Below are 14,421 nucleotides of genomic sequence, written 5' to 3'. Positions count from 1 at the left end.
AACTAGAGGGGGCATCCTAGTTGCCTAGTTGTTAACACACATAGCATACATACTTTTCACATCTCAATATGAATAAAAATAGATTTAAAAGATGTTGATGACATTCTGAAAAACATCCAACCTCTGCTTGAATCACAGATAATTTGATGAATGATATGAGATTATTCTTAGTTTTTTGTTTTTTTCCAGTCACTCATTTATTGTGGCCACTTTGATTAACCACAACGAGCCGACTGCTGAATATCACACAGAACAGAACTTGGCAAGGCGGACATGAGCAGAGCGAATACTAAAAACATCACAAACTCTGTGAGTGTTTGCAGAGAATACCAGCCAGCTAATTTATCACTAGGTAGTAACTGATCACATCCACATGTGCCTCGGTTGCCTGCAATTAAGGGAACAGAGCATTGCAGAGAGAAAGAAAAAGAGAAAGAGAAAGAAAGAGTGAGAGTTAAAGACAGAGACAGAGAAGCATGGAGAAATCAAAGTCCCATTATGAATAGCAAAAACCTAAAATTAGGATCCTAATGACTGGCAGTCTAACAAATCAGTTGAATTTGCAGTTTAACATTAGCACAGGCTGAGTCAATCTCCCCGCTGCGGTGTGGTCGGGACAAAGCTCGACAGTCTATTAATGTCAAAATCTTTCCTCCATGTTTAGATTAAATCCTCCGCCTTTATTTCAGGAGCTTCCCGTGCTGTTGTGTCCAAAATTAATTTTTACCTATTAAAAAGGAGCTGAAGGATTAGTTAAACCAGATCCAGAGCGCACACCACTGCTAAGCAATGCACTTAAACAATTGAGGTCGGGGGGGCTTTTTCAATAGCACAGCACTAACCTTTGTGACTGATGGTAATTCTTAGTTCTGTGTTCCCATAGTAAGTCGAGAGCTAAAGGCACTGTTTTACATTCCACTTGAGCAACAGCAGATTTTGTTCTGTTTAACTGGATTACGCTACAGTCAAAACCATTTCTGCAATGTGCAAAATAGCAAAGAATTAATACACTGTCATGAATCTACAATTAAGCCGTACAGTAAGAATCCAATAGGGACATTTGTCATGGCTGCCTTTCACCAACCACGAAATTCAATGAGGGGCTTTTCAGTAAAATATGCTCCAGCGTTACCAGTACACCACCAACATACAGAGTGGCTCACATTTACTGCGCCTAAAGTCTGCACATTATTAATGAATCATTTTCACAAATGAGGCTTTTATTAATCTCTGTGCAGCGTGACACTTGTGTTACCTTAACTCCTGACCCCGCTGGAAACAAAAGGTAGCACTATTTTCAGTGATATTGATTTGCTCCACTGCTTCTTTCTCCATTTACTAATAATTACCAATGCAGGCTTTCCAATTACTCGGCTCCAACAAACATTTACAGCAGTCTGAAATCCACACACACACTCATTATGCAGATGACAGAGAGAGAGTGGGAGAGAGAAAAAAAACATAAACCCCAAACCTGCTCAGAGCGACTCCAATTAAAATTCTTTAGCCATGCCAACATAAAACCAAATGAATTATGACAATACGTACCTCCTTTAGCTACTGGAGTTTTTAATCAATTTTGAGAGACCAGTCATCGTGAACATATGAGCGAGCTAACTGAAGTGCTAAAACGCAGATTACCGTCCATAGTGCCATCTTAATTTGAAGAATATTCTTGATTGACAGCTTAAAAACACTGTGGAGGTAATTCTCTGCTCCAACACTGAATCTGTTAGAGTCCTAACATTTGTGTGACTCATATGAGATGATGTTTTTTTTTTGTTTTTGTTTTTTTAATCAGAGGAATTAAGACTGTTAAATGTTTTGCTCAGCATCTCATCTCTTAGTTTAAGTTAAAAAATGTTAACACTTGTGCTTCATAAGCTTTAGTTCGAAGGTGAAATGAGGTCATACATTTGGTCAGCATGTAACGGAGCTATAAAACGCTTTACGAGCATAAACTCAAGACATTGGACTAATGTTGAATTTCATTAAAGGACGAGAAAACACCCTGTACAGCAGCTGAAATCCCTCTGGATTGTCTTAATTCACTGAAGGGGGTCGCTCAGATAACCATGTGTCAACACTTCTGATTTATTACTCCCAGAGGATTAGAGTAATGTTTACCTGTAGTCCCTTCAGCCTGAACCCATGTTCGCACATACAGATCTTGCATTGAAGATAATGATATCAGGGGAATATCTCCCATGATGATGATCCTCTCTTCTCTTGCTCTTTGCTACTGAAACTTATTGGAAATAAGGCTTAAAACATTCAGAGGCAGATTGGAGATGTAGCTCGACAAACACATCACTGCACGACATTGTTCACCTTCTGACTTCGGACTGAACACAGATGAATTTAGGGATGTATGCTAATGCCTACAGCAGAGATTTCTGTGCAGGAAATTTCATGTTTCCCAGAAGCTCACTAAAGGTTGAGGTGTTTTTTACATGCTCAGCATACCAAGCAAAATGTACCACCCTTATGACTGCACTCTCGTTCAAAGCTCCACCATCACTCAGGCCTCAAACTCTCATGTCAGCGAGTTTTGTCTATAACCTGCTGACATGAGAGGCATACAGCACCAAGACTCTCTGGTATATAAAACTTGGCTCCACTGAAGAGGCGCAGCTGACATTACGCAATGTTGTCAGAGTAGCAGAGTAACTAATTATCATGAAACACAAGGAGATGCTAACTGATTAATTAAGGATTTTAATTGAAGGGGCTCTGAGGAATCGTTTATTTTCTCTGTGATCAAAGACTTGAGGTATTGGCATATGATTTGGAGCAGGAACACTCTTCAACAAAGAAGTTTATAAAAGAAATTTGCTCTGGTATAGCTGTGAGAGAGAAAAAAATGCATTATTTTTGATCAAGCCTATTGAGAATCAATGTGCATGTTGAGTACCTGCTTAAACAGTCTGTAAAACATCACAATAGCTGAATGAAAGTGTCATGAATACACCTGTAAGTAACAAGTGGAGAAATCATGGCCTAATGCTCAGTTTAACACTATAATCTGTGTACAAGCAAACCTTTCAGTTATGTAAAAAACACAAGAAATCCACCAACATAGCAGACGTTCATCCAAAAATTATTTTTCAAGTACCTTAACTTCAAAATAGCACCCCATCCCCCCAATCAATCTCTGTCAATGTTGAGGTTTATAGCTTTCTCCCAACACAAAAACACTCCTTTGAGAATTTCCTAGAATTATTGCAATTATGTGGATGATCACAGCGGGGAACGGGTAAAAAAAACACTCCATTTTCCACCCTTAATCATTTTCCCCATTCCCCATAATTGTATTTATTATAAGAATATTAGTAAGATGCTTTAAAACCTCACATAGCATCTATTTTCTTCAAAGGACTTACCTTGAGAAAGCATTTCTATTTAGGCTTTAATTCACCAAGGCACTCAATCACTTTAACGCTAATTGAAATTTATTAGAAACATAAATACTTAATATTTTAGAAAGTACAGTTATTTGACTTCCCTGACAAATGATGACCCTCGATGCAATCCATTTGGAAATGGTTAACCGTGGGCAAATTTGGCTTTTAATATATGTTAGCCGCGCTACATGATAACAATATGAGACTATATATCACAGCATGTAACTAAAAAGCTCTGGCATCCCAGACTGTGCTGTAGGAAGCCAGAAAGAAGTGGGTTGCCTTACCTTCTAACACTATTTTGGGTTTTCTGTGTCTGTTTTTCAAAAAAAAAAAAAGCAACAGGAAAAAATATGAATGCACTTCTACATAAGTGTTACTGGATAAATCAAAATGTAAAATGATTTATCTCATAAGCAGTGGCCTTCTACGCTAATAACAAAAAGGTACAAGGGTACAAAAAGGACATTATTTCCCGTCATTGGGAGATAAATAAGCATTGCTTTCATGGATTTATTAAAAATAGCCTTGATATTAAAATTGGCTTCATGGATTTTGGATGATTCAGATTGCTTTTAAAGATGAGCTATGATGGACTCTGAGTCTGAAGTGGATTCTGTGGAACGAGGTTAACTGGAGGTCTTATCTTATTAGGAAGTAGATGTATAAAAAACCTTTTTAGTCACTGCTTTGGCATGTCACTCTCGTGGCTGATTTCCATCTGAACTAAAGAATATATTTTACAAATAGATGCCGTAGTGATGAATGTGATGAATACTGTAGTACAGCCAGTTTCCCTGAACAGCAGCAGATAGACTGTAATGTTAGCAATAGGTCTGCTTTCTACTGTCGAAAAGGAAGGGTCAGGGTTTCCGACATATGACGGTATGAGTTTCTCACCGGTGAAAATATCTGAACATGCATAGCTCCGGCTGAGAACCCCTCCCCCAACAACATCCCTTCCCCAGCACCCATTGTTTTGCATCATGATATTGTCTATTCACAAGCCGAAAAAATTAGGTCAAATTACTTGCCTAACACTTGATCCTAGAGATGTGGGGGACCCTGATGAGCATAAGGACTGTGAAACAGAGCAACATTGTGCTGACAGCAACACTGATCGCATTAAACATGTGGTGCAGAAAGCAGGCAGGGGGATTTTGGCGTTTAATTAACAGTGACAGACTCAGGTGTGCCCCCAGATGCGTCATAAGACATAAACCAGGTTTTCCCCCAAATGAGTGCATGAAACTGCAGATTTTTGGCAGGTGACTGATGTGTTCACAGCTCCCCAATATCTGCATGTACCTCCAACCAAGCTGTTGGATATGAAGTAGCCTTGCTTATATTTTTTAACTGGCCTAATTAAAAAAGTGCTGAAATGTGGAAAGTGAAGATTGTTTGTTTTCTCAAGCATGGTTATGATCTGTCGTAAGGAGACAGTAAACAGTCCCTTCTTATGCATGCTTATCCTGGAAGAAACTTTTGTACATTTTAAAGTTAAATGCATCAATCTGGTGCACTTTGAGAGAAAAAATTAAGAGGCTATATCAGTAAAGAGCTCTACTATTATTATAAACATTATTATAAACTATTATAACTATTTTCTGACATTGTTTTGTGCTTAAAAAAATGCCAACAATGTATTTATTGTAGCGGTTTTTAGCTTTTTTTGTGTCATACATGATAGTAAACTGAACATATTTGGATTTTGGACTGTCTGGCAAAATATGACATTTGAAGTCACCAGGTGCAAGAAATTATAAGCAACTATTGTAACCACTTTGTGACATTTTGTTGTGTTCGCTGCTTTTTTTCTGAAGAAAATGTGGACAAAATAATAGCACACAAGGTTTAATCAATCAGTCAACTGACAGAAAATTAATCAGAAATTATTTTGATAACCTAATAATCTTTTTTAAGGAAAAATAACATTTGCTGACTGCAGCTTCTCAAATGATGATTAAAGCGTTTCTGTTTGTCATACATCATAGTAAACTGAATATATTTGGATTCTGGCAAAATGTGACATTTGATTTGACACCACATTAATTAACACCAACTGTAACTATTTTCCGACATCGCATTGTGTTCATTACTTGTTGCTGCTCGTTTGACGGGAGGAAAAAACATCATTTAATGTAGGTTTCATGTTTTGGGCTAATGTGCTCGGAGATATCAGTTGAGCTAAAATTTAAAAAATACTTTTTAAATTGCATTTACTGAGACGTCCAGGGCGTCACTGAACATGCTGTTTGCTGCCGTCAGTCACTCTGGATACGCGTGCAGTGGCCGGTGTCAGTGGCAGAACAACCAACCACAGCGGGCGGCAGCTAAGGAGGCTGCACCGCCATCTGGTTCAAAATGCGTCCAGCCGACTTTGCTCAGCACCAAAGCACAGAAACAGAAATGAGCTGTTTGTCTCCGATAGAGCTTGTTCTGCTCTTAGATAATATTAAAACAAGACTTTAACATTTATAGTTAGTCGTGCTGTTTTCCTGCCTTACAAATTGAAATCTGAAACATTTTGTATTTTTTTCCCAGATTGACTGAAATACACACAGCAGCACTGAGAAAAACTTTTCGCTCCATCTTTAAGTAATTCCTCTCCTTGTTGGTAAAATATGACATACTGCTACCTATAGCATGTCTATGAGTAGCAGTGCTGCTTTTAGCTAAAGCTACCCATATTTAATCTGCATGCGGCCGAGCTGAGTGAAAACACACCTGAATTACTTCACATAAACAATTCACCTTCAGACAAACCCGACAAACTGCAAATACCACGAGCTTCAACACCACCGAAGCATTACATTAGAGATCTTTTATGAGATCTTATTATGAGAAGCGTAAGAATATCTTCAGTTCATTGTGAAACTGTGGCAGGCCGCCACAGTCTAGGTAATTAATGGGAAACACTGTTGTCTCTGGCACAAGTGCTTATAGCAAATGTCAAGACCTTTCAGAGCCGTAATAATGACACAGTTGAGGAAAATGATGCATGGCACAGTTTTTGTCTTAGATAAGGGTAGAAAACGCAGCGCCCGTGACATCATGTACAGCCAGAAAAGATTTTCATCAACCATTCTGCTGACATGAGGCAATGATTTTAGATTTATATGAATACCAGACTTTCAAAATAGTGACAGGTCAATTTTGCACCATCACAGAGAATAAGGCCTGTGGTGCAGGTCTTATTTTGTTGCTGAGGGCCAACTGTCAAACTATATAACAAAAAAAAAGCTGAGATCATTGTCTTATTCTTGGTGTGTACAACCTCACTAATATTTATTTGCCTTGTTTCCTATTTTATGCTTTTGTAGAATGTAGAGTATAGCTTTTGTAGCTCTTATGACCGATAGAGGACAGAGCACCAAGATAAAAAGATAGTTTTACAACAGAATAGCAGCCTATTTTTAAGATTTCAGTCTGCTCAGACTACATTTACAGACACTAGCACTTTGCTACTTATTACTTATCCATGGAAAAGAGGCTGCCGCTGATACTGTGTACTTCCTGACAACGTAGGGGACTGTCTTCTCATCCAGCTGTCCCCCTCAAATTCACAGCCAGATGAGTAATTTACTGGTAAAGTGTCAGGGTTCATTCCCCTGAAGCAAATTACATGAGACCTGTAAAAGTGATCGGGAAGAAAGGGGTGTATGTGGTCCCCCTAAACAATGCACCCCCTTGTGGAAGCTTATGCCTCTCTAGCATGTTAATAAATGCAGTATATGTGCATAACTTGGACGCACTCATGTAAGACGATGTGGAAGCGGCACAGCACAACACATTTCAAACACAGGGGCCTTTGTTAGCAGCCGAGCTTTTAGGTAATCAAAAAAGATTAAAAGGGTGATGATACACATGTGGATCATTCCTCATCTTCAACAGGCTCCAATCATTTAATTGAAATGGACCCAGTGTCCAACGTGAATCAGGGCAGCAGTAATGCAGCGCTAAGAATTGAATAGGTGGGGGAAATGAGCATGTGACAGTGGACGCCCCTCTCGGGAGCTACTCCATAATCCAGCGGCAGTGACTAATTGCATGCTTCTGGGTCTATCAGTTTTTGAGAATGCTTGCATGTTTTTTGGGGGGGGGTTCTTTAGCCGGCAATCAGCTTTCGGGCACCAAAAAATTGCCCTCTAATAGTCAGGGGTCTTGTCAAGAGAGAAACTCAACAAACAGACACTGTTTTCTGCAGTGAGTTCCCAAAAGAAAAGGTTAATTCTCTGACGCCTGGCTCTCAGGACCAATGAAAAAATGATGAAGGAAAGAGGACAGAGCTTTGTGTTTCTTTGTGGATTTGAAAAAATTACTGTGACGAGACAAAGTAGGCCTTTATCATCACACTCGTGACAACTATGTTTTGCAGTTAAATGCCAGCCAGACAGGCAAATAGAGCAGTTAAGAAGGGTTACAATCTCTGTTTGGACAACAGGTGCAAGCACAGCAAAGTGATAACTTCACATTGGCCGCATTCACATGAGTGAAAAAAGAGCCGATGAATGGTTGTAACATTAACTGCTGAATCACATCCTTTAATTAACTGAAAAGAAAAAAGAAAACACGCCAATGAAAGCCTCTGGAAAATGTTTTCACTATCCATTTCCTAGATTTCTGGTTGGCATTTACTGAGTCGATGAGCCGCATGTGGCAAGAGCGTTGCCTCTTTCGGGGTGGTGGGAGGCAACTTGTTTATTGAGCCGATATTGAGCACAGGGTTAATATCTGGCCCAATAAAGCTTTGGGATTCAGGCAAAGCTTTTGCCACTGATGACAGCCAACCCAGATTAACACAGGGGAATTAGATGCCCTCTCCAAAGAGACAGTTGGAGGTGTAAGTCTCTTTGACAGGACAGCCTTCAGGCATGAAGGGAACATGGTAAAAATAGTGAAGACTTCTTAGCGGTTGCCAAGGTAATTCTGTGATGGGAAGCAGCACATTTAAAGCCTGCAGACGACATGACACTCATCTCCATTATAACCACTGATGATGACCTTACGCCAACTAAACAAAATTATGCTCTTCAACAATCTAGTACAAGACAACAATGACTACAAGCTACCCAACCGGTAAAGGCAGATGGCCGCCCACCTAGAGCCCGGTTCTGCTTGAGGTTTCTTCCCAGTAAGGAGATGTTTTTCCTTGCCGCTGATGCCAAAAGCCTGCTCATGGGGGGAATGTTGGGTGTCTGTAAAATAAAGTATACAGCCTCGACCCGCTCTATGTGAAAAGTGCCCTGAGATCACTTCTGTTGTGATTTGGCGCTACATAAATAAAAATGAACTGTGGGGGAAAAAATGAAGAAACCGAGCTGAGTGTAACTTTAGACAGTTTTCTGCTCTGTATTCAGGTCCACAACCGAGCATCTCTCAGAGTCAACAACCACAGAATTCATATTGAAATGGGGCAGGCCTGCCCCACAGCCCTCCCCAGAGCTATCAAAGCGGATATTTGATATTGCTAGAACAAGATATTATCACAGCTTTTTTTTTTTTGCATGTGTTCTGAGTAAACCAGACAGTTTTGAGTTGCTGAAGAAAAACTGACATTAAGACACTTGTGATTACATAGACTATAACAGTGTTTCTCAGTTCTGGTCCTGGGGCACCACTTGCCCTGCCAGTTTTAGGTGTTTCCCTCCTCCAACACACCTAATTCAGATGAATGGGTAGTAATCAGTCTTCTGCAGAGCTTGATAACGAGCTGATCATTTGAATCAAGTGTGTTGAGAAGAAGAAAGCATCTACACCATGCAGAGCAGGGGTTTCCCCTAGGACCACCAGCCTATAGAAAACTGGAGTAGTCTATTAAACTTATAAATTAGCTTTTTTTTAAGGCAGCTCTTATTTTAAATGTAGCCTTGGGTATTTTTATGTGACTATTTCTGATCATGAGTTTGCTTATATGTTGAAATAAAGAAAATAAGGCTGCTGTTACAAATTCTTCAACACACTGGTCCAAACCACACCCATGCCATTTAATTTTGTCCTTAATGGGCTGCTACCTGTGCCGCTGACATCGTAACCTACGTGATGGAGGGAGGATGGAGGGAGGTAGCGCGTCATTGCCATAACTCGACTCCGATCAACAGCGACCACACAAACATTGTTCAGCATCGATTTTCGAAACTGCGACATCACATTTTGCAACCAGCAAAACTGGCGAGCATCACACACCAAAAAAGCACATTAGTCTCTTTTTTAAATATTGCGTAAGCTCCTCTTATTGTACTCACAGCGTTTGAAACTGTGGGAAAATCAAGGGGCATAATATCATCCACATTACATAAGCGACGCTGTGTGGTGGGCTAATATGGCTTTCCAGGCGACATCGAGGCACCTATGAGGGGCTGTGAAATCTAACAAACCCTCCAAAAATAACACATCTCCTCCATTAGCCCAAATACTCAAAGGGGAAGAGTGTTAGAAAACTTTGCTGTGGATAACCAGCCTGACTGTCGCAACAGCAGCGTCCTGTGGTAGCTGACCGCCCCCCTGTCAGGAGAAAACAAGGACGGGATGGAGGGAAAAAAATGACCCATTGTGTGTTGATGGCAGGCGCTATATTACAAACCCCCTTCTTTAAAAGTAGTTAACATCTTTAAAACGATAACCTGGTGTCCCTTAGCTTTTACAGAACTCCGTCAGAGAGTGAGTGTGAGCGATAGAAAGTGAAGTTGTGTTAGCGTGTTTTTTTTCTCTTTACCTCAGTAGAGCCGTGTCGCCTTGTCTGCTAACCACACTTTCAACCGAGGAATAGTCCACAGTTTGTCCAGCGGGCAAACAGGACGGCAGAAAGCAGCACAAGCTGAGAATTATCGCAGTAAGCCACTGACCAGAGACACAAGCATCCTGCACCGCAATCATTATGTCCATCACAGCTGTATTTTGTCGTCGCTTTTCCCAAGTCTTCTTGTTGCAAAAAGCGGTTTGTTAGCTAGAAAAAAAATCAGATGGGGATGCGAGTGACGCTTTATTTCCACACTTTTCCTCCTCGGAGCCCCGTAAAGAAATGGTCCGCCGTATAGTTTCCCAGGTTTGTTTTGCTGGTTGTAGAGCCCACTATGCGGGGAAGTGTAGCTACTCTCCAGTGGCTTGCACACCATCTAGTGAGGAAATGCGATGTAAAATGGGAGCAGACCTAGAAGCAGACAACCCCCAGGCTCTGATCCTGTTGCCATGCGGCCGTTTCCCGGGCAACCCGTTGCCAGTGGCTCGTGATGGAGCAGTAAAACCGGTAGGTAGGTAGGTATTGATACAATCCAGGAGCAATTAAAGATATCGATTGGAGAACCAACCCTTTTTTATTCCCAATAAGGAAATGAACAATCTGAGCATTTAGTGGAAATGGAGCTGGTGACGCAGGAAAACTCAGGAACAGATTTGATATTGATACTATCAAAATATAACCTGACAGACAACTCATATAAAGTAGGCAGAGTTAAGCATCAGCTAAGATACAGGCCAATATATGTAATTTTTATATTAAATGTAAAAACTCCTCGAAATACTTATTTTGGAAATATAAGAATGATAATTCATTAAAAGTACAGGTTGACAAATGCTCTAGTCTGTCTTAAAACAATAGTCAGGTGGCCATATGAACATAAACAAAGGGTTTTCCCTCCTTTAATCGTTCCTTCTGTTCATCTGAGGCCAATCAGTTTAATCTGTCATCTGAGTAAGTCAATAGAGTGGAAATCTGCCACATTTAGACTCTTTTTTCTTTTTCTTTTTAACCCCCCCCCCCCCCCCCCCCCCCCCCCCCCCCCCCCTTCTGTCTGTGCATTATGAAGGCATTTTCTTATGGTCAGTATGATAAGAACAAGAAAAACATGTCAGTTTTAATTTAGGCACCTGACTGTTATTTTAGGACAAACTCAATAGAAACTTAAGCCTATCCTTTAGCTAAAGTGCAACACATATGTGAAAGCCCTGTCTGTCACACACACACGCACACACACACACACACACACACACACACAAGATTTACAAAGTTTGTTTTTGTTTTACAGTAATAACCCCCTGCATTATGCTGCTCTAAGCCTTTCGTCTTAGCCTACATAATTCTTTACAGTCTGTACAGCCGTAACCATGGAAATGACATACATTTCTCAGAGTTGACATGTTGGCATGGTGCCACTGAATTATTGGAGATGACACACAACTTGTTGTGAACCTCACTTTAGTAAAACCTCCCTGTGGATGTACAGTACAAAGATTAGCTACAGACGATACTAAAGTAAAGGGTCAGTTTGTAACAAGTTTATATCCACTTAGTTTAAGATTTTACAAAATTATTCCAGTAATGGTGGCATTATTGTAATATGGCAGTCCATATCTCTAAGATCTTCAGATATCAGCAGTTACATCCTAGTTCAGTAATCCCAGGTTTTATACTCCACAAATACAATCTATGTTATTTGTTTGATGTTATTTTCCATGTTGAGTTCATGTCCTATAAAAAAAAGTATCCTATTCTTTTACTCTGAACCCCTGCTGAATTCCCTTTTTTTTTATTAATTTCCCCAAGGGAATCAATAAAGTTTCATGATGTCTTATCTTAAAATCTTATCTCACAGACCACAGAGTCAAGATTGCAGTCTCTGTCTAGAGCTGCTCCATTGAAATTAAATGAGGTGAGTGACTTTGAACTCCTAAACAGTTTGCTTCTGTTTTTATACTGAAATTAGCTTCATACTATTGCCTTGCCTTTGGTTTAAAATCGGGGAAAGGAGTTTTGATCCTTTATAAATACATTGTGGGTGCTGCGAGAGTTGCCTTTGCCATCTTGGGATATTATTTATCTGAAGAGATAAATTGTTTATCGCAGTGGTTTGAGAGGGTAGGAGTTGGAACACATTTCTATTTGCAGGGCTATCTGTGACAGAGAGCCAGGAAACTGGTTTCCAGAGGTTACAAGGGACATTTCACAGTGCTGGAAAACGAGTCAACAACCAATGTTCCATGACAAGCAGCATTAAAAGAGGAGGAGTGAAAAGTTCATCTTGTCACAAACACAGCTCTAATTTGCATAACTGAAGCTCCCTCTACTGTTAATAGCTGTGATAATACCATGAATACACATACTTATACTCACTTTTGTCACAGAGGTGTTTTGGGCTGAGACAGTAAGATATTTTCCATCCTTCGCTTGTCAGTCACAATGTTGAGTCCCCACCCCCCCACCCCCCACCCCCCTTTTCTCTGAGCTTTTCAAATTACCTCAGAAAACGTACCTTCCCATGCATGAAAGCTATAATTACAACGACTCCATTTAGTGTTAGTGCACTGTGCAGACGAGGGTAGAAGAGTGGCAGCCTCTAATATTCAACTCATAATAACTTCAGGAATTATGAACAAGATGAAAGAGATCAGGCACCGGACTATCACAACGTCTGCGCTGTTTTGAGTAATGGATACCTCAGACATTCCTTACAGTGTTTTTTTATAACCAGCCATCGCTCAATGAGAGAGTGAAATCAATGGACGTAATTAGCTTTATTTTTTTAAACCAGACAATTTTTCTTAGGACATGTTTCCCTCATTCTACTTCACAATGTTATTAATCTCAAACAGTGAAGCATAAACCAAAGAAGAATGGCCTTTTTGTTTGTGTCTGTTTTAATGGTTATAGAGACTATCTGAAGCATTTACCCCGCTGTTATTGTCTTAATTATATGCAAACGATGTGGGAAAACACACAGAAGAATATACTGCCTTATTTTAGCTGTTCTGAGTGAATGATGAGCTCTCACTTCAAAGACTTGCCTTTTGGTGTCCATGTTATCACATGTTATCACAGTATTTTGTTCAGGTATATTTGGCTTTACGCACAATATCAACTACAGTTTATGGGACTAATTTAACATGATTAATGTAGCATACTTTAAGCTATTGTTTCCTGAAGTATTTAAGTGACTGGTCATTTTTCTGTAAAAGTGATTTGGTAGGCTATTGCAGTAATGGATGACATCCAGCAGAGAAATGTGCCAATCGATCACAACAAACACCCAAATGTGAATACTGAGCAGCTCTGGTAAATGGATCCCTGTTGCCTGGATTTATAGGACTTAAGAAAGATCCATGAGGAAATATGTAAGGATAATTGATCTCACATTCAAAGGACCCATGTATTAGCAACAAATATGCAGTGTAAAAGGCTGTATTTTTTTTTATCAATTAATGACTATAAAACTTGATGTAAAACAGCCTCCCTATCTCTAGTTTTAATACTTGAATTTGTCTTCTTTATTTGTGCAGAACATTGCAAATTAGTCTCTTTTTTTAGATAGAGATTTAAGTCTCTGTAATTTCACTAACTATGGGACTTACCCATTCACATTTTGGTTGACATCCTATGGTTTAAAACAGGAAATCAGCACATTTGGGTGATCAACTAAAGACTCATCTAGACAGCAATCCAACATATATAATGATTAATGTCAACATCTCCTCTCAGAAGTGAAACAGAGGGTGATTTTCAGAGCCCATCCTCGACTTCTTATCAGCGACTATGCTGCTGGTCATGAGGTTGCACTTCAGTGATTCTCTTCCTGCTCTGATGCCTCTGGAAATAAGGACTAAAAGACTCGTGGGCCACATTCATCGCTTAGAAAAATTCAAACCAGTAGACAGACGCATACATGGACTAAAGCTTAGTGATGTTTCACTGATATTTTAATAAAGTATGTCTATGTGTAAAAATTCACCTGCAACACAAATATGGCCTAATAAACCTTTTACAGTTAATAAGTAGTTGTGTGTGATATATTATCTAGTTTTTCAAAAGGATTATACATGGTGTTAACATTCATAGAGAAGCAGAGAATTATAGCAAATTATCAACTGAATGTGCCCTCTGTGAATTTAGAAATGAGCACTTCAGCTGTGACATTCTGTTTCAAAAAAGGCTGACCCAACTTTCTATGAAATACAAAACAAGAAAACCTTAATGCTCTTGCTTTTGCCTTGAGTTCCTCACATAAGAAATTCCATTATGGTATAG

The 14,421-nt window shown here is 39.7% G+C and overlaps 1 protein-coding gene across 2 annotated transcripts in view; it reads right to left on the bottom strand.

Annotated features, from left to right (window-relative positions):
* negr1 (neuronal growth regulator 1) overlaps positions 1-10,466 on the bottom strand; it is a 154,117-nt gene extending 143,651 nt beyond the window's left edge. For both annotated transcript variants that reach the window (XM_062423894.1, XM_062423893.1), the window contains exon 1: positions 10,120-10,466. In XM_062423894.1, the coding sequence (XP_062279878.1) occupies positions 10,120-10,289 (170 nt within the window). In that variant the 5' untranslated portion in view covers positions 10,290-10,466. The remainder of the gene's footprint in view (positions 1-10,119) is intronic.
* Positions 10,467-14,421: the final 3,955 nt, after the last annotated feature.

This window comes from Scomber scombrus, chromosome 8, assembly GCF_963691925.1.
Source record: "Scomber scombrus chromosome 8, fScoSco1.1, whole genome shotgun sequence".
Lineage (NCBI taxonomy): Eukaryota > Metazoa > Chordata > Actinopteri > Scombriformes > Scombridae > Scomber > Scomber scombrus.
This window is presented reverse-complemented; position numbering and strand designations above follow the sequence as displayed.